Below are 20,644 nucleotides of genomic sequence, written 5' to 3' on the forward strand. Positions count from 1 at the left end.
TTTGGTTCATTTGATGGTTTATGCCTATTCTTGATGGCTTGTGCCTTTTCCCTAGTCTAAATAGCTTTATTTTCATACTAGTAGTGTAGATTTAGTGTAGTGATAGTGTAATGTTAGATGGGAGGACAATCTACTCTTGATGTTTGATGTTCCATGCTTGTGAGTCCAAATGGCATATTCCTCTAATATTGTGTTGTATGTGGATTGTGAGCTTAATGAAGGATTAATGACTAGTTATGATATGTTGTATCTTTCACATGTGTTTAGACAATTTATTCCTCTCCCAATAGATAAATTGTGGCCTCTCACATGATGTTTAGATAATGCATGTTTAATTAAGTCATCCTTATGGATTGCTTGGACTATGAGCTTAATGAAAGGTTCAATGACTTGATTTGATATTTTGTTCTCTTCACATGATGTCTAGACAATATATTCCTCTACCAATAGATGTATTGTGGCCTCACACATGTTGATTGAGACAATTTGCACTTGTTGAGTCACCCTTGCCAATTGAATGTCTTTTATACACATAACATTGTTGCAACACATTCATTTCCCTCATTAGTCACTTGATTATGGTTTGGAATAGTATTGTTTGGTGGTGATCTCTACACCCCAAGACCTTTCCTTCTTACTTACTCTTTATCTTATTGCATTTTAATTAATTCTTTTCTAGAAGTAATCAACCAACCCAATTCTCTTTTGCAATCATTTGGTACGCTAGAGTCGAAGTTGAAATTCCAACACGTATAATCCCTTGGGACGATCCCTACTCACTCTTGCTACGTTAGTAGTAGTGTTGGTAGTGGTTTTTATAAATTTAAATTTGACATAAAAGGCTTTTCTTGAACCACACATTCACTACATTCAGTTTGGCGTATTGGAACGGCCGTCGTCAAACCATGACGTGAATCAATTGAAATTAATGATTGAACTTCAATATATATATATATATTAGGGGTTGTTCCGGCTTTGATCCAGTTGGTGATGAAGGATGGGCTAGTTGGCAGTTCGAAGTGGTGGAGGACGCCACGACGATGATTGCTCAAATTGTAGGGTGTGAGGAGGCTATTGCGAAATTGGCTTCGGTGTATTTGATGGAACTGTTGATGTTGCAGAGAATGGAACAAACCATGAATGAAAAATTAGGGTTTGAACAAATTCGGGTGCTAGTGATGAAGTGGTGAGAGGTGGCCGACACTAGAAGATACAGAGGGTGTGTGTGAATGACCAGTGAGATTAAGGCTATGTTTGGTATGATGGGTTTGAAGGGAAATGATAATATTAGTTATGAGGGAAAGAGAATGGAAGGGAAAAGAAGGATAATTTTAACCCTCATCGTGTTTGGTTGATTAATGAAGGAAAAGAAAGGGAAGTATAATAATCATGTTTGGGAAAAGAACGGAAAAGAAAGGAAAGAGAATTATTTTAAAAATTTTACTATTATACCCTTTTCTATTTTGAAATATAATATATATGTTTATATATATATATATATTATCACCTATACATTTAACACACACAAACATGTACATACCCTTTTTACATTTATGTATTTAGTACTAAAAATAATGCAATAGCAAAATTTTAGCAACCTCCTAAAAAAAAAAGTAATAAATGGCCTTTGTGCACACATGGATGATTGGCCACAAGAAAAGAAAAAACAAAATTTAGGGCAAATCATTTCAGCCTCCCCAATCTCTCCGCCTCCATCTCTATTCTAGTTCTCAACTCTGAACTTGTTCTCTCTCTCTCTTTTTTTCTGTCTCTCTGCACTACAAGAATCAGAAGTTCAAAACCCATATATTTCAGTTTATCTATCTGTCTGCAAGAATCAAAAGTTCAAAACCCGTATCGATATATCATTTCAGATTGTTCAGAAAATCAAAACCCATATCTTTCAATTTCTATCGCCGCTGTTCCAGTTCGGGTTCGCCGTTCGCAAGTTTTAGCCACTAATCGTCTCTCACTCTCTTTGCAACTGCTAACTTGTATGTATATGTAATCTTGGGGGCAAATTAGGCATCCCAAATAATATATCAACCCTCTCCTTCATTTTCCTTCATTTTCCTCCCATTTTTGGGAGGATAAGCAAAACACTGTTCAGGCCTTGTGTTAACCCTCCAAACTGTCACAGGCTTCGAGTTTTAACACCACTCTAGCTACTCCCGTGCGGCACCAAGACGTTGCTTCTACTCTTATAAGTGCTTGGTCAGCCTAACTCCCGCGCACACCTTAGCCAACACACTCCCCTCGTGCGCTTACTAGTGTTGTAGTGGCCCTCGCCTCTCCTCACTTGGCTTGCACACTCACACACACTAAGGCACTTAAGTTGGTAAGGAAAGAACACTTCTATTACTTCAAAGAATGCTTTGTGCAAGGCTAGCACTCAAACTCTCTACAAGGCTCTCAAGACTCACATCAGGACTTGTTGTCCACAAAATGAAGTCCTACTCCTATTTATAGGCATCCCCATCCTTAATGGACGGCTAAGGTGCATTCTAACCGATGGTGGAGATCGATTCTCTAGAATCATCTCCCACATTCTTCACACTTCCATACTTATCTACTAGTATCTATAACATTCTAGAACTCTCCATACTACTCCACACAATTCTGGAGAATTCCGGAATATGCTACACATATCTAGAATCTTCCACACAACTCTAGACAACTTCGGAAGACTTTAGAAACTCCACTCGCCATGCAGTTGCCATGCAACGTCCTCCTCAGTGCCTGCATGTCGCCTGCGTGGCGTAACCTCCATAGGCGGGGCGTGACATTCTCCCCCACCCATTTCCGTGACGCCTTTGTCACGGTTTCTTCAGCTGACCCAGTCTTTCACAAGTCATCAACACTTGCGTATATGTCCTTGGCCCAAATGTACACGCCACATTCGGGAGATGTGAGGTCCTCACGAGCTCCATCGTGTTGATTGCCACCTCTGGACTCTCCTTTCTGCCTACGAGCGGCACCATGCATGTGGCATTGCCTTCTTTGCCTCCAAGTATCATCAACGCACCAAGGTATGGTAGTGGCGCGACGTTGTTCCTGTCCATGAACTCCAACCCCAGTACCATGTCGTGGTCGTCCTTCTCCACAACCTGGAAGTTGGCCTTGCCCTTCCATCCTTGCATGCATAGTTCCACTTCCTTGCACACTCTGCTCAAGCGTGCCTCCTCAGAGTTGACGGCTTTGATCCAGCCCTCCGTTTTACGCATCTCCAAGCCAAGTTGCTGCGCCTCCTTCGGGGTAATGAAGTTGTGTGTGGCGCCCGTGTCCACCAACGCTTGCACGGCTTTTCCACCAACCTGCGCATCCACATAGTGCACCCCGGCTATCTTCTTCGCCTTGCCCTTTTTCTTAGTGTCATGCACCATGCTATTCAGCATCTGCATAGCCCCCATGCACCTGTCTTCATCGCTGCCCATTTTGTCCATGTTGCCCTTGCCCTTATCCTTCACAAGGGCGCTCATGGTTTTCTTGTTGGGGCAGTATCGCAATATGTGCAGCCCTTTGCACAAGTAGCACTTCGGCGGCTCCCACTTACCCTTGTCGCGGCGCTCCCCTTTGCCACTAGCCTTGGACCTCTCTCCATGGTCCTTACCCTTATCATGGCATAGGCATCTCTCCTCATCGCTGTGCTCATCATCACTGGACTTGGGCAAACCCTCTTTCTTGAAGTGTCGGTCTCCCCCACCTTTGCCGTGGTCCTTCCGGGAGACGTAGCCCTCTTGTCATCGCGCCTAAAGTCTTCAAGGCGCTCCGCTATAGCCATTGCGGATGCCAAGTCTCTAGGCTCCTTCCTTCTTAGTTTTGTGGCTACTCAATACTGTAACCCATCAATGAACAAGCACACGCGTTGCCGCTCCGGCATCTCTGGGATCTCTGGCATCAAGTTGGAGTACTCCTTCACATACTCCCTTATGCTGCCCTTCTACTTCAGGCGCCTTAGGTTGATCATGGCAAGGTCTTCGACACACTCGGGGTAGAACTTCCTCTTGAACTCCTCCCATGTGTTAACCGCTCTTGCGCCTCTACCAGTGAAGCGCTGCCTCCACCATAGGGCAACAGTGTCCGTAAGGTACATAGTGCCTGTCTGCACCTTCTCCTCATCATCCTCGATCTCCATGCACTCGAAGTACCACTCCATGTGCCAGAAGAAGTTGTCAATATGGCGTGCATTCCTTGCCCCATCGTACTCCTTAGGCTCCGGCGCCTTCTTCTTCCTTGGCTTTAACAAGGCTCTCAAGACTCACTTCAGGACTTGTTATCTACAAAATAAAGTCCCACTCCTATTTATAAGCATCCCCATCCCTAATGGACGGCTAGGATGCATTCTAACCGAATGTGGAGATTGATTCTCTAGAATCTTCTCCCACCTTCTTCACACTTCCATACTTATCTACTAGTATCTACAATATTCTAAAACTCTCCATACTACTCCACACAATTCTGGAGAATTCTAGAATATGCTACACATATCTAGAATCTTTTACACAACTCTAAACAATTCCGAAAGACTCTAGAAACTCCATTCGCCATGCAGTTGCCATGCAGCGTCCTCCTCAGCGCCTGCGTGTCACTTGCGTGGCGTAACCTCCATAGGCGGGGCGTGACAAAACCTTTCCCTTTCGTTATTTTTCCTTCCAACAATTTTTGCCAAACACAAATTTTTAATCCCCTTCCATCACCTTCCCTTCCCTTTCCTCCCTTTTCCACTGCACCAAACTGACCCTAAGGGTGAGGCACTGAGGGTGTATGTATGTATGTATATATGTATAATTATGATGTTTTAGATTAACTATACATGATGGGGTAATTATATAATTTTGATGTTTTTATTAAAAGGTATTAACAAAATGAGGGTAAAAATGATATTTTTCATTTTGATGGTGTCAGTCATGAAAAAGTGATTTGGGATATGAGTAATAATTTTTTGCAAAAGATATTTCAATATGATATTTGATCAAACTTGAGGCGTGTCAGTAAAATTAACCTTTTTAGATGTATGCAACTTATATGTATGGACCGTATATGTACAGGAAAGGACTATAGACTTATTTTACCCGAGTGTATGTAAATGCCACCTGTATTCGGATTCGGTTAGGTTGGATCCAATCAGATAACTTAGACAGACTATTTATGAAGAAATTCATTTTTTATTTGTTACTAATCTTAAATTTTAATAATCCAATCCATTAAAAGTATTAATTTTGTTATAAAAAAATAATGTAAGAAGAGGTTGCCAAACAATGATTAAAAGAAAGAAAAAGAAAATCACAGCAAACAAATTTAAAATGAATTACAAAGGAATTAGGTATTTAAACTCTTTGTAAAGGGAAGGAGGAACATTTTGATACTACGTATATAACATATATAGAGATTTATAAGATATATTTATAGCATATTTTATGTTATATTATGTCAAATTGAATTATTATTTAATCAAATTTAGCGTAGTGTCACGGGCTTAGAGTTTTAGCACCACTCTAGTTGCTCCCGTGCAGCACCAAGACGTTGTTTCCACTCTCGCAAGTACTTGGTCAGCCTAACTCCCATGCACACCTTAGCCAACACACTCCCCTCGTGCGTTTACTAGTGTTGTAGTGGCTCTCGCCCTCTCCTCACTTGGCTTGCACATTCACACACACTAAGACACTCAAGTTGGTAAGGAATGAGCACTTCTATTACTTCAAAGAATGCTTTGTACAAGACTAGCACTCAAGTTTTCTACAAGGCTCTCAAGACTCACTCTAGGACTTGTTGGCTACAAAATGAAGTCCTACTTCTATTTATAGGCATCCCCATCCCTAATGGATGGCTAGGATGCATTCTAATCAACGGTGGAGATCGATTCTCTAGAATCTTCTCTCACCTTCTTCACACTTTCATACTTATCTACTAGTATCTACAACATTCTAGAACTCTCCATACTACTCCACACAATTCTGGAGAACTCTATAATATATTACACATATTTAGAATCTTCCACACAACCTTTAGATAACTCCGGAAGACTTTAGAAAGTCCACTCGCCAAGTAGTTGCCATGCAGCGTCTTCCTCAGCTCTTGCGTGTCGCCTGCGTGGCGTAACCTCCATAGGCGGGGCATGACAGTAGGCTTACTTAGCTAACAGATTATTAAATTTTAGTTGTCAACTAATTATCAAATTAAATGTTTAATAAAATAAGAAAAAAATCAGCATTCCGAGTTCAGCGTTTATCAAGTGAATGCAAGATAGAATAGTACTTTTTATATGCGAGACAAGTGTAGAAAACACCTTTAAAGTATACTCTGCATGGTACTTTTATCTCTATTTTAAAAAGTGTATAAAAAACATCCCTAATATTTTCACATTATACAAAAATACCCCTTATGACATAAATTAGTATTGTAATACCCGTTTTGCCCTTTTACTCTTTTGAAAATGTTCAAGGGGGCATATGTGCTACTAATCTCATGGTATAGTGGTGTTATGTGCATATTACCTTATATATATATTTTTAAAACTTTTTTCTCTATATATATCTCTAAACATTTTTAAAAAAAAAAAAAAATTTGAGAATTTGTAGAACAATGATTTAATTTTTTTGAGATTTCAATTTACTCTTTTGTATTAAAATTTGTTTTTCTTTATTTTATTTTTTTCGTATCAACACTGTTAAAAAAAAAAAAAAAAAAAAAATTTGCGAATATCAGCGTGCATTGGAAAATTATTTTAATTCGCATTTTATTTTTCGTTTTTTTTATTTTTATCTTTACTTTTCTTTTATACTTTTATTTTATATTTTTATCTCTATTTGTCCATTGCCGATGTCCTCCAATTGTGTTATTTTCGATCATTTTTATAAAATTATTTATTTTTATATATTTTATAAAATGGTTCAATAAGAGTAATTTAGTCAACTTAGAGTTTAAATGTGTTAGAGGAACCTATTTACACCAGATTGAAAGTTTAGGAGTGTTTTTTGCACGTGAGAGGCATCTCCAATAGTGTCATTTTCAATTATTTTATAAAATTATTTATTTTTATATATTTTATAAAATAGTTTAGTAAGTGTAATTTAGTCAACTTAGGGTTTAAATTTGTCGGAGGGACCTATTTGTACAAAATTAAAACTTTAGGAGTGTTTTTTGCACATGAGGGATGTAATATACACTATAAATATACTTTAGAGATGTTTTACGCACTTGACTCTTTATTTATTTAAATTGAGCCAAATTTTTGTTTATTGGATCTCGATAACGATGGGTTTGGAAATGGGAAAAGAAAATTTTGGCACTTGTACAACACAACCATAAAATATCCGCATGAAAGTTCATGTTATAATTGTTATTGCTATATCTTAATAATTGTTAATGTCTCAATCACAATTTAGATATATTTTTTTTAGTCCAGGTTTTCTTGTTCTCACATTTAAAGAAATAATAATCCTATGAAACTGTGGTTAACATTTGATATTTATGGCAAGTTCTAACCCTAAATAAATTATTAAACAGGTATTTATATGTGATATTTATGGGGTAAAGTGTATTAAACCTCCTTAAACTATTGGTTATTTACAAGAAACCCCCCTGAACTACAAAAAACCCCCCTGAACTATAATTTTGTTGCAATTTACCCCCTTGAATTATTGGTTATTTGCAAGAAACCTCCCTGAATTACAAAAAACCCCCCTGAACTATGATTTTGTTGCAATTTACCTCCTGAACTATGATTTTGTTGCAATTTACTCCCATAACATCAGCTTCCGGCACCAAAATTTTTGAAAGACCAGTTTACCCTTATAACGCACTGTGTCGTTTTAACTTATACACTTCTTACATTTTTTTTTTTTTGCCAAAAGATGTTTTTCACCCAACACAACCCAAAATAGAGAGCTAGAGAGAGAGAGAAGAGATCAAAGATATTCGAGGTCGGTGGGATGGCTCGATCTCGGATGATGACGGCTTGTGCGCGGAGGACTCGGTTGACTCGGCCATGAACTGTGGAGGCGGCGGCGAGCTCAAGGGGGCTCGGCGGTGAACTACGGACGGTTGTGTGCTCGAAACACGGACGACGGTGTGGTCGGCTATGGAGATGGCCGAATGGGCCGACGAGATTGGAATGGACGGTGGAATGGACTGGCGAGCAAGGTGAGCTGAATAGCGGGCAAGGCGGTGATAGCGATGGGTTGACGCAATGGTGCAGAGAAGAGAAGTGCAATATATATGGCCAACAGATCTGGCGGGTGGTGCAACGGCTATGATGGAGCTATGACAGAAGACCCACCGATCCCAGCAACAAATTCCTCGGCTTCATCATCCCTTTCAGTCAATCAATTCACACGGATGGGATAAACTGCAAAAAAATATATAGTTCAGGGGGTTTCTTGCACATACCCCAATAGTTCAGGGGGTTTTTTTTTACAACTTTTATAGTTCAAGGGGGTTTCTTGCACATAGCCCAATAGTTCAGGGGGTTTAATGCACTTTACCCTATTTATGGCAAAGAAAAATCATTTGGCTCTGTTTGTTTGGATGTAAAATATTTATCAGAAAATATTATTTTATTTTTTTAGTGTTCTATTGTTGTAAAATATTTATGGATAAAAAAAAAATTAAAACCTAACAAAAAAAATATTACCCATAAATTTTCGGCAAGTTAATGGACTCGACTTACACCTTTGCCAAACACCAAAAATACAAAAAATAAAGAAAATATTTTACCTGAAAAAAGAAAATCTTTTCCGAGAAAAATATTTTTCAACGAAGCAAACGGAAATGTTGGAATGGGGCAGCAGCAGTTTATAAATCAAGTCTACCAAGCAATACTTAATAGCAAGTAAGCTCATGGCCTCAAATAGTAACAAGGGCTCTGTTAATCAAACAAGAAGACTGAGTGTTTGACGTCCACGACCCACATATCCTCTTGAGGAAATTTCAAATAAAATGCAATGATGTATGTTGTGTGTGTTTGTGTGTGAGAGAGAGTAATCTATTTTTTGTCAAGCTTTCGAGATGGCAGATAAGCATGCACATAACATGATATGCCAATATAAATTCGTGATTCAGAATGGCATAAAGCTAAAAGAACAACAAGGTGAAACACACCTGAACCACAACTTATATCAGCTTGAAATTGATGAGAGATGACAAGCAGAGTTTGATTTTAAAGATTTAAGGCTGGCAGTTTGGCATCTATATTAAAATGTCGTACCAAAAATCATATGTAAGTCAGAATAACATATAAGCAAAACAATGCATATGTGAATACACCATAGGCAAATCACAAATTTGCATTAGCTTGAAATTCTCAAGAGTTCTCACCTTGAACAATTAATTTCATTCATGGGAACCAGCGATTAAGCAATATATTTATTTTCCAATAAGCATCCCTTATGCAGAGCCCAAAGATTGAATCCAGAGTGCAGGCATCTCAACATTGACTACAAGAAGAAGTTTCTGTGTTTTGAGTAGGTCTTTGAACTTGATTGATTTCAGTCATGCTGAATCATATAGGAATAAAGGTATGTGATACATGCAACATAGAAGGGACAGAAAAGTCCCAATCAAATTCAGTAATTTTCTGTTCCCTTTACCAATAGTCTTTACAAGAGCATACCCCATCAATAAAATGGTGAAACCGACTGCAATCTCTAACAACAATCTCCCGGCCAAACACCTTAGATATCATCTTCATGGCAACATGACAATCACTGCATGTCCTAAGGTTTTTAACGATATGTATTGGAGTACCTATATTTGTCTTTAAAATGGCGAAGGCAATGGCCAATTTTTCACTATGAAGTGAAAGTGCCAATTCCTTTCCTTCCTCATCCAAGTCAAGCAATACCTCTTTCGTGTTGGTTACATAACCGTTTATCTTTAACCTATTCATAATCTCATCAAGCATCAGATATATCTCCCTTGTATCGGGATGAGACTCATCTCCCACAAAAAACTCGTGAATGACACCCCCCACCTCAACCAAGCTACATCCTGGTACTTTCCTTATTCCATTTGCTTCCATGAGAGATCTCACATTCCTTGCATCCTTCCATCTACCCATCTTTGCATACACATTTGACAGAAGCACATAAGCGCTGCTGTTTGTGGGTTCCAACTCGATTAGTTTCTTGAGTGCAACCTCACATGTTTCAATGTCCCCACACATTCTAGATCCACTAAGAAGAGCTCCCCATACAATCACGTCAGGCTCCATAGGCATGGATTTCACAACATCCCAAGCCTTATCTATAAGACCAGCTCTTCCGTAGAGGTCAACCATGCAACCATAGTGTTGGATCAAAGGACTAATCCCAAACTCCTTGTCCATCATATTGAAGTAATCATTCCCTTCACTGACTAAGCCACCATGTACACAAGCACAGAGAACGCCTAAAAAGATTACACCATTGGGTCTCACCCCATAATTCATCATCTTCGAGAATAAATCAAGGCATTCTTGACCATGCCCATGCATGGCCAAACCAGACATCATGGCACTCCAAGCCATCACATCCTTGTTAGGACCCAAGTTGTCGAATACCCACCTTGCTCTATCAATACTCCCACATTTCGCATACATGTCTATCAAACAAGTCCCTAAAACAACATCAACCTTCATCCCACATTTATCAATATAAGCATGGGCCCATTTGCCATGCTCAAGTGCACCTAACCGTCCACAAGCTGAAAGCACGACAGACATCGTGAACTGATTAGGCCTAACATCACTTACTTCCATCCTTTGCATCTCCCGAAACAATGTCAGTGCTTCTTTACACTCTCCACACCTCACATACCCGCTTAACATACAACTCCAAGATATCACATTACGTTTTGGCATCTCATCAAACAAATTCCGAGCAACATTGATAAAACCCAATTTCACATTTGCATTTATGATCGAATTCCAAGAGGGTAAATCCGGTTGGGGTATTTCATCGAATAATTGTTGGGCAAAACCCAAATTGCCACAAGATGAGAACATGTTGATGAGAGATGTTTGGACAAATGGGTCGCAAGCAAGCCCAAATTTAAAAATTTGGGCATGAATCTTGAGTCCTGAATGGAGGGAAGATGGAGAAGTGAAGGATTGAAGAAGGAAAGGGAAGGTGTGGAAATCTGGTTGGACGGAATGGAAGCGCATGCGGAGGAAGATGGAGAGTGGGGAATTGAAGAAAGGAGTTGTGGGTGGTCGTGCCTTGGCTTGGACATGGGCTCTAATGAGGGTGTTCCAGATGAAAGATTCGATGGTTGGGTGAGAAAGATTAAGAGTTGGGTGAGTAGGGGATATGAGCTTTGTTGAAGCTTGCATTGCTGTTACTGCCCCTGAAGGCGGCAAATTTACTAGATTTTTTTTTTTTTAATAAATTCCCCAAGCCAAATGCAATTTTAATTCAAATTAAATTGCCCTTGCTAATCTCCCCAACCGGGCATTATTTGGGTACTCCGGCACACGAATAGGCAATATGTGTTCCAGCTTTTTATGAGTGCTCTCATTGCGTGGCCGGAGTTTTGAATTGCGTTTGATGGATCGGTTTGCATAAAATTGAATTAGGCTTGCGGTTTAACCGCTTGGGCTCATCTTTTGCTGTATTGGGTTCAGTTATTGTTGGGCTCCTTTTGCTTTTGGGTCTTGCCTTACTTAATAGGCCTGCATCTCTCTGTACAGTTTACTTATCTTAGTTAATTGCTTGAATAATTTTATTTTATTTTTGTCGCTTGCACTTTCGGTGCATATAACACTCCTCAAAAATTAATTTTGGCAGCTTTTTAGTTAAAGTTAAAAATTGAATACTCCCTCTATTTCTTTTTGTTTTGGATCGATGGAGTATATAAAATTCAGTTATAAATGTCATTCATTTACATTTTAATATTAAAGAGTCATGAGAGATTCTCATTGAACTTTTTATTTGGCCTTCTTTTCGCTCATCTTTTCATGAGTACGGCATCTCAATGATGTAGCAATACTTGTGTTCACTATTTGACTCTCCATTGTAGAGAATCATGTTAGCAGATATGACTCTTGATAAAAATCAACTATTTTATTAAGCATGCTTTCATCTCTCTCCCCCTATTAAGTCTCAATTGAGTAAAAAAAAAAAAAAAAAAATTATCTGTAGTATTACAAAAGCGTGTAATTAATGTGTTTGCATGTAAAGGTTCATGCATGAGTTTGAAATTATTGTGAATGGCGTCTTCTGTATAAAAAATTAAGGAGAAATGTTGAATCAATCTCGGAGTTTATTTACCCTAATATTGCATGACACTGTACTTCCATGATCCCTAGTCATTTAATTAAAGCTGAGAAGAAATGTCAAAGAAAAACTTCTAACACAGGGTGGGTGACCTGTCCCTAGATCGCAGATAACCTGCCTAAATAGATACCATTGGTTTAATTCACCAAAACCATTTAGTGACCTAATTCTGGTGTGATAAAGCACGTCTCCGTCAAGAAGACCAACTAATTCGTTGAAAACTTTAAAAGTCCATTTATTTCTCATTAATTGATCATTACACCTTTATGTGTGGTTGAATCGTGGAGGTTTCCCATTCCAACTTCCAAATTTCAAAATTTTAATGCAAAACGATTGCCTATCTGAATCAGAATTGAGTGAGTACTGTATAGATGTTTGAAATACTGTATTTATACAAACAAACTGTAAAGGGAGATGTTACAGAATTTGTGGCCTAAAACAAGTTATAATTGAGAATCAAGCTAGAAATGAAAGATATATAGCAGCACAAAGACACATCAATTAGTTGTAGGTGGAGAGTACGCACATGAGCATTATATGCAGCAAATTAATGAGGAACCCAATGCTCACAACAACGTCCACGTATGTTTCTCATATCCTTTTTTTTAATTTTTTTTTATTTCTTATTTTTTATTAGGTAAATGGATAAGCTTTTGTTTCTCATTAATTTCCTTATTCATTACATTTTTGGGTTTGACCAATTCTAAGGTGAAAAATAGGTTAATGGTGTTGGCTAAAAAACAGAGCTTTGGTGTACCTTATTTTCTACATATTTGTCATAATTTTCCGCCATGTTGGGAGTGAACAACACACAATCAACAAGTCAGACATTTTTGACGATTTTATTTTGGAGGAGAGAGAATACATGTACGTCCACGGAATAAGTTCAAGTTCTTCCTAAAACAACGCCTTAAAGATTCACTAATTAACAAGCAAGCAAGAAAATACATTTTTTTTTTTTTTTGAAAAAGGAACACAATACATTGATACTCATTGCTTATGGATAAAGACCCGTGGTTTCAACATAAAAACAACAGTAATAGTAGATTCAGAATTGTTACCCTCCATTGTTCTATCTCCGATTCCTAACTAGAGCATGCAGTCCATAATTGAGTATTGCCCGGAATGACGAAGGTATGTGATGGTTAAAAATATACTTCTTATTTATTTATTTATTTATTTTAAATTTTTTGTTAAGAGAATAGATGATGATTTAGGATGAGAAAGCTTGCCTAGAATCGAGAGGCGAGAGGAGGAGGAGGCTACCATATTTTGCCATCCCGAAAGTTCATATTGTCAAATTCAAATCCCAAATGCCGTTACGGTAGGATATAACAGTCCGGTGAGGCTCCGATCGTACTTCTTTGCTCTACTACAGTCGTTGCAAGCATTAAATTTCTTCGTCAGAAGGTCTCCCAGAAGGACTAAGGCACGAAGCTAGAAGGTCCCATTCAAACAACTTTTGTTTTTTTGTTTTTTTTTTTTTTTATTTAAATTTATTAATTTAACTTATTTTAATTAAAAATTGTTAATCCTATCTCAACTTAGCTATTATATAGGTGTGGGAAATCGGACCCAGTCTAGCGATTTATCGTTTTACTGTTATTATTACTATTGTAATTATAATATTAGCAGACATATCATGATTTGCTGTTTTTTTTTAAGTGTTTAGTCTCATTTAAATTGTTAGAATCTTTCAAATCTATTTTTTTTTTTAACTTTTATTTTCTTTTTCAAAATTAACAAATATGAGTCATCATCAGCTAAAACTTGAGCAAATTCAACTCAAGCTTAAAAAATAAGTTTATATTGTAAATTTTTTTTTTTATTGACACACGTTTACGCACGTCTCCTTTTAAAATTTTAAAACTAGATCTCCACTAATTAAAAAATAATAATAATAATATATTGTCAATTTAGAAATTTTCGAAACTTAAAGGCTAGTAATTAAGAAAAATATAAAATTTTATACTCCGTATTAATTTTCCACGCAATTGCCACGTGGCGGAATCGATCAACATTCAACGATGATGGTGGGATATGGAGATTGGTGATAAGGATGGATAGAGAGAGAAAGTGAGAGGACGATATATAAAGTGGGGGGGTGGGTCAAAACTCGGAGGACGATATATAAAGGTGGGGGAGTGGGTCAAAACTCCGAGTGGGAGCAGCTACGTCTATTCAATATCATATTCAATTCAATATATCCAACGAAATTGTGGAGTGGCGAGATGGGGCTCACGTGCACGTAACCTTAAAAACTTTTGTAACTTTTCCTTCCGTTCCATGTCAAAGACACAACCAACCCAGCCAAATCAAAATCAAATCAAAACTCTCTCTCAAAACTTACATCACTCTCAAGCCTGTTATTAGAAAGTCTGTGTCTCTTCCAGCAGTAATCTGTCTATTTCTATTTTCTTTGTGATAATCTTAATCTTGGTTCTAACCTTTTGTGTCCGACGTAGTGGGTCTTTATCTTATTACAGATCTAGCACAATAGGTGAGATTCTGAACATATCTGAGTCACCACTCACTAACGGGAACAAATTTTTTTTTTTTTTTTTCTTTCTCTGTCTCTTTCTGTATTATAATCTTATCCCGGTGCCATAACTGGTTTCATTACAGATCTAGAAAGCAAGCACTGTAGATGAGATTGTGGGCATGTTGATTTTGATTGCTTAGTTTGGTGTGCTTTGCTGTTGCAGTAGATGGAGGTTGAATATCATGAGGTGGGTTACTCTCTCTCTTATTATTCAATATCTATGTACAATTTTAGTTTGTGATGGGTTTGTTTGTACTTTGTATATGTATCAATATGTATTGAATGATATTAGGAGTTTATAAGGAATTCCAGAGGAGTGCAGCTCTTTACTTGCAGATGGTTGCCTTTTTCTTCTCCCAAGGCCCTTGTTTTCTTGTGCCATGGTATCTCTCTCTCAATTCTATTCATTCTGTTACTTTTTTTTTTTTTTTTTGGAATTATTATTATTATTATTAAACATCGATTAATGGGTTTGCAGGTTATGGTATGGAATGCAGTGATTTCATGAAAGGTAATAATAATTATTATTAGTTTTTTCATTTGGTTTATTTTATTTCTATTTCTTCCCCAATATTTTTGGCAGATCATATTTTCAATTTATTGTGCTTAATGTTTGGGACTACTTCCATCTGGTGTCCAAATGCCTTCATCTTTGCTTCTTGTTCTGTAGGAAATATGCTAGTTAAACAACCGTGGACCTCACTCACTATACCAGTTACTAATAATGCTAAAAGTTATATCTGAATCTGAAAATTTATTTACTTACTCGTTACTATTGAAAGTAAGGAAAAAGAGGAAGCTGATAATATTTAGTTATGTTATGAGCAAAAAGAAAAGAAATCAGAGGAGAATGTTGATTGCTTGTTGCGATTGATAATTAACTAAGGAAAAAGGAAAGATAGTCAACAACTAAGTGTAATGAATGTAGTGATGTTTAATTATGTGAGCAGACAGGGCAAAATGGAAGTGGGGACAAAATGTGTTGTAACCCTGACCTACCCTTGCAAATCCTTCCACTTTTCCCTCCTATTGTTTTTGTCTCTCCTCAATTGTAGAACAAACAAACACGAGATAAACTCTCCCTCCTTCTTTCCTTTCCTTCCCTTTCAAACAACTTCAGTCAAATGTGCAGTAAGGATAATCTCACTGGATAATAATCCCATTCTTATTTTCCAATGAAATTTTTTCCATGTCTTAGTCTGGGCTCTAAATGGAAATTTTGACTTTTATTCAGGAATTTGGATGTCCAACAATTGGTTTTGAATCTTTGATTAAACATTTGTTCCTTATTTTTCTTGGTTGAGTGAGATTAGTGCTGGCAACAAGTATGTAGTAGCTCCTACAGTGACTTGAAATAAAGTGAACTGTTTGTGCTGTAAAGCCTGTATATACATGCCATGCCCTTACTCTGTTTCTCTTGTCCTCACTCTACTGTGACCTCATTGTTCCCCGACTAAGCTGGTGAAATCATTTCAGTTTTTCTTTTGTGTTCACATTGCATTTTTTTATTCGTTGTGGTGCATTGGTTGGTCTGAGGCTCTTAATTATGGACCATACTATGAGGTCGTCGTCTATTTTTTCTCCTTTCCAATTCTATAATAATTTCTTTTTGTTAATCTTTTGAACTATGAAATGATTAAATTCCAATGATCCCCTCTAATTCAAAGGACAAGGGACTGCAGAAGCAACTAAAATGAATGTGGATTTAATAAATTGCAAATTTTCTTTTTACTTTTTAGCAAATCCTTATATTATTATTGCTATCAAAGTAAGCTTGCACTTGAAACTGGGAAAAACTGAAAAGAGAAATGGGAAAGGGCTAACTGTATGTTTGCTAGTTATGTTATTTTTTAATTGATGTGTAGGATGGTAATTATTTCTTCAATATTAATTTAGGTGATTGCCAAATAATATAAATGCATGTCCAATTAAGTAGTTGTGTGGATGTGTTGATGTGGGGTGTCTAATGAGAATTAATTTCCCTTTTATGCAGCTGTGAACTAGTTAATCATGGTTAATAGTAGATAAGATGCATGCTTAATAAAACTTTAATAATATAGGGCAGGTCAACTTTCATTGTATCTGATGTTACAACCTATTCGTCTTCTATACACGTCGTGTGCATTTCCTCTTGCAACTTATTTTCAACTAATTGAAATATTTATGTGAAAGATATTATGGACTCGCGGATACACAAGGGGCAAGTATGGGCTACTAGTCAAACCTGAAACATCTAGGTAGTTTAGCAGAGCCTCATATCAACTTGGCTACCCGTTGTGGTTATTAGGGGTAAGGATATTATATTTATCTCTTCACACAACTATAATACTTGTTTGATAACCACCCTTTTTACATGCTTATTATGTAGAGCCTTTTTTCGTCTTTTGTGATAAGTAGCTGATATTGTAGAACAAGTAAGACTTATACCCATACCCTTTGTGCAAAAATCATATGTATCATTGGGTTAGATAGGTCTATTATTATCTCTTTGGTAGTAGACGCAGTCCTCTTTTAAAGGTACACAGGAATACTTAACTACTCTTGGTCAGGTTGTGAACCCATATAAAGACATGGTCAGTTAGGTTGGTGAACAATTAATTGATGAGTCAGCAGGTCACTGATCCCTGCATGATACCTCTAAAGTGTCCACTAGATAACAACCAACCAATATATTGGTTATGACTTGCCTCGTAAACAAAATAATTAAAGATATTGTGCTTAGGGCCCAACGTGACTTGATTTTTGATGCTTTTAGGATGTGGGACCAGGCTGGCGAGCTACGGGTACGCTGTGATTGGAATTGATTATGAAGGACATGGGCGATCCTTGGGTGCCCGTTGTTACATCAAGAAGTTTGACAATATTGTCAATGACTGCAGTAACTTCTTCAAGTCCATTTGTGGTAAGCAACCCACCCCTCTTCCTCTGCATCTCCATTAATTGAAATGCATGAGAAAATGTTAATCAATAAAGTTATGTTTCACAGTTTCAGTTTTACTTTTTATTTTTTGTGATATACACGGGTAAAGTTGCTTTTACTTGAAAAAAAAATGGTAAAGTTTTTCTCATGCATGGATCTCAGGGCAGGAAGAGTACAAGGATAAAAGGAGGTTCTTGTATGGAGAGTCAATGGGAGGGGCAGTGGCTCTGCTAATACACAAAAAGGATCCTACTTTCTGGCATGGTGCTATTCTAGTTGCACCCATGTGTAAGGTAATATATAATGGGTTGTCAAGCATGTAATCAATGCGGTTTCATGTTATCATACTGTAGGAACCATGTTTTTTCCTTTTTCTCCTTTTTAATTTTAATTTTAATTTTTTTTATTTCCCTTGACAAGAAACTCACACTCCCATTTGCCCATATGATATGATGATTTAAACTTTCACCTTCCACTTTTTGGGAGGTAGCAGAGATAGGGCTAGACTACAACCCTTGGTGGTAGTAGTAATCATGTTATCTAATAAAATATATATTTATATATGACTGGAGAATGGGCCACTGGTGTTTTTCAGATCTCAGAAAAGGTAAAGCCACATCCAGTAGTTGTGAGTATTCTGACGAGAGTAGAAGAAATCATACCCAAATGGAAGATAGTCCCTACAAAGGATGTCATTAACTCGGCCTTCAAGGACCCTGTTAAGCGAGAGGAGGTGAGCTCATCATAACTGATACTTGTAGAATGAGGGGTATTCTAATATTTAACATAGTTTCTCTCTCTTAATGTGTGAAGATACGTAACAACAAGTTGATATACCAAGACAAGCCTCGGCTGAAAACAGCGCTCGAAATGCTCAGAACTAGCTTAAACCTTGAGGACAGCTTAGGCGAGGTAATTACTTTCTCCACTTCCCAAACACTACTATTTCCACTATTGTTTAGCATACCCACTTCTTGCAATAATTCACTCACCTACCCTAAATTCATAGTGTTTCAAGCCTACACGGCTCCACAACTTCACTTCTTTCAGAGTAGGACAATGTCATTATAAAAACATTGACAAATGCAACTGACAGTTGCGACGCTTGTCGATGAACTATTGAATGAAATGAATCCTACTGTTGGATGCCCGGCAGTTCTCACAAGACTGGTGAGCAACTGCACCAGCGTTCCTCTAAAAGCATATTGCTTGATTTTACATTTGTCCCAAGTAGCATCAGCTAGACAGTTTTGTAGGAAGTGAAAATCAAACAAATGATCACATACTGATGTACTGATTAATGTTCCATTGGTTCAATTATTGATATATTTTTCTTCATCTTGTAATAATATTGGTCGTTGTGAAGCTGATAGCTGGGATTCAATTCTACCTTACGGGAGTAAGGGGAAAAAGAGAGGCAATTAAAGAACCCTGAACTGTCTTTGCATCTATAACATGTGAAAAAGTTGAATGATATATTTTTAAGGACCACATTCATTAAAACCAGCACCTTCCATCATCACATTCTTTGTGGTTTCTTTGGCAGGTGACACTACCATTCTTTGTTTTGCACGGGGAGGCGGACACCGTGACTGACCCGGAAGTGAGTAGAGCACTATATGAGCGGGCCAGCAGCGAGGACAAAACCATAAAACTGTACGCGGGGATGTGGCATGGCTTGACGTCTGGGGAGCCAGATAACAACATTGAGATAGTCTTCTCGGACATAATAGCTTGGCTTGACAAGCGATCCATAGATGGTAGTAAAACACAATCAGTTAACCATTTTGAGCCTGCCGTTGTGAAATTTACCGTCGAGGCTTCACCGGTGACAATAGTAGATAAACAGAAGCCGCAGCAGACACGATCGCGCGGGAACTACCTCTGCGGGTGGAAGGGGCGTCGCATGCATCATCACTCGGCAATGTAGTCCAGACATAGTTTTCTTGGTTTCTTCTGAAATTGTCAAGTGAATTATGGAAGGGATACAAAATAAGAAGGGGGCTCTTCTTCATGGGAGTTGATACATTTTGCAAGGCCAAATTACTGGTTTGAATTCATCTCACAGCAATGCCAAGCTGGTTCTTCCAAATTACTGAGCAGATAGATGGTAGTAATTGTCTGAGTGAGTGAGTGATAAGGGTGGAGGTGTTCAAACAATGCCTTTTAAATATTTTATGATACAAGGCAAACCTTACAATAAGGTAACTCACTCTTGGACAAAGATGATTAAATAATTATGACAAAAATCTTGTAGTTTATTGAAATAATAAAGTTGAAAATTAGAAATATATATATAAAAACAAAATTAAAAATGTTGTCGATAGAAGTTTAAAGTAATTGATGTACTTCATTAAGGTAACTATTATTGGATAAAGGAGATTTATTCATGTCAAATATTGTGTATATGAAAAATAAAAAGAATTCTCCTTCCGTCTCATATTAATAATCTATTATCTTAGTTTTTGTTATCCCATTTTAATTGTCACATTTTAAAAATCAATACACTAGTTTTATTACATTCCCAATTTACCTTTAAAAGATTAAATTAATTAAAATTTCAAAATAAGTGGATCTCATTAAAAATATCTTTTCTATATTATTAATAATAAACCTGATCTTTTCATACCCTACTTTTTAGGTAAGGGCAAATTTAAAAATACATCTTTTGCCAATTATCATAAAAATTGTTGCCCTCAAAACTGTGAAACGTGGAATTGGATTATTATAAAGGGACAGAGGGAGCAGCAATTATGCATATAAAAACAATATACCAAGTAATCCGTATTGTTAAGGTGACCGCATCTGAGCAACATTATTATAAACTTGATTTTTAGGTGTTTTTGGGTGTGATGGTGTTGTGGAAGTTGTAAAAGTTCAGGCCTCAAGTGTTGTTATCTTATCTTGGTTTTCACGAGAGAAAAAAAAATA

The 20,644-nt window shown here is 37.3% G+C and overlaps 2 protein-coding genes across 4 annotated transcripts; one reads left to right on the forward strand and one right to left on the reverse strand.

Moving 5' to 3' along the window:
* Positions 1 to 9,176: 9,176 nt before the first annotated feature.
* LOC132268826 (pentatricopeptide repeat-containing protein At3g62890) lies at positions 9,177 to 11,523 on the reverse strand. Its single transcript, XM_059769678.1, has one exon. The coding sequence runs from the start codon at positions 11,306 to 11,308 to the stop codon at positions 9,584 to 9,586; it is 1,725 nt and encodes a 574-aa protein (XP_059625661.1). The 5' UTR covers positions 11,309 to 11,523; the 3' UTR covers positions 9,177 to 9,583.
* A 1,212-nt stretch (positions 11,524 to 12,735) lies between these two features.
* Positions 12,736 to 20,162, forward strand: LOC132268829 (caffeoylshikimate esterase). 3 transcript variants are annotated; one of them, XM_059769683.1, is made up of 9 exons: positions 12,736 to 12,833; positions 14,877 to 14,980; positions 15,086 to 15,176; positions 15,272 to 15,304; positions 17,549 to 17,695; positions 17,876 to 18,006; positions 18,309 to 18,446; positions 18,527 to 18,625; positions 19,260 to 20,162. In XM_059769683.1, exons 2-9 carry the CDS (start codon positions 14,960 to 14,962, stop codon positions 19,641 to 19,643), a joined length of 1,044 nt encoding a protein of 347 aa, XP_059625666.1. In that variant the 5' UTR covers positions 12,736 to 12,833; positions 14,877 to 14,959; the 3' UTR covers positions 19,644 to 20,162. The 3 variants fall into 3 exon arrangements, with proteins under 3 accessions (XP_059625666.1, XP_059625667.1, XP_059625665.1); XM_059769684.1 differs by lacking the exon at positions 12,736 to 12,833 and adding an exon at positions 13,521 to 13,695; XM_059769682.1 differs by lacking the exon at positions 12,736 to 12,833 and adding an exon at positions 14,420 to 14,751.
* Positions 20,163 to 20,644: the final 482 nt, after the last annotated feature.

This window comes from Cornus florida, unplaced genomic scaffold (assembly GCF_030987335.1).
Source record: "Cornus florida cultivar Cherokee Brave unplaced genomic scaffold, ASM3098733v1 CherokeeBrave_3.0.0_Hap2_Chr08, whole genome shotgun sequence".
In the NCBI taxonomy this organism is placed as follows: domain Eukaryota; kingdom Viridiplantae; phylum Streptophyta; class Magnoliopsida; order Cornales; family Cornaceae; genus Cornus; species Cornus florida.

Coding starts and splice junctions, on each gene's coding strand:
- LOC132268826 (XM_059769678.1), bottom strand. CDS start 11,308: ATGCAAGCTTCAACAAAGCTCATATCCCCTACTCACCCAACTCTTAAT.
- LOC132268829 (XM_059769683.1), top strand. CDS start 14,960: ATGGAGGTTGAATATCATGAG. Junction 15,305..17,548: donor ATGCAGTGATTTCATGAAAG/GTAATAATAATT, acceptor TGATGCTTTTAG/GATGTGGGACCAGGCTGGCG. Junction 17,696..17,875: donor CTTCTTCAAGTCCATTTGTG/GTAAGCAACCCA, acceptor CATGGATCTCAG/GGCAGGAAGAGTACAAGGAT.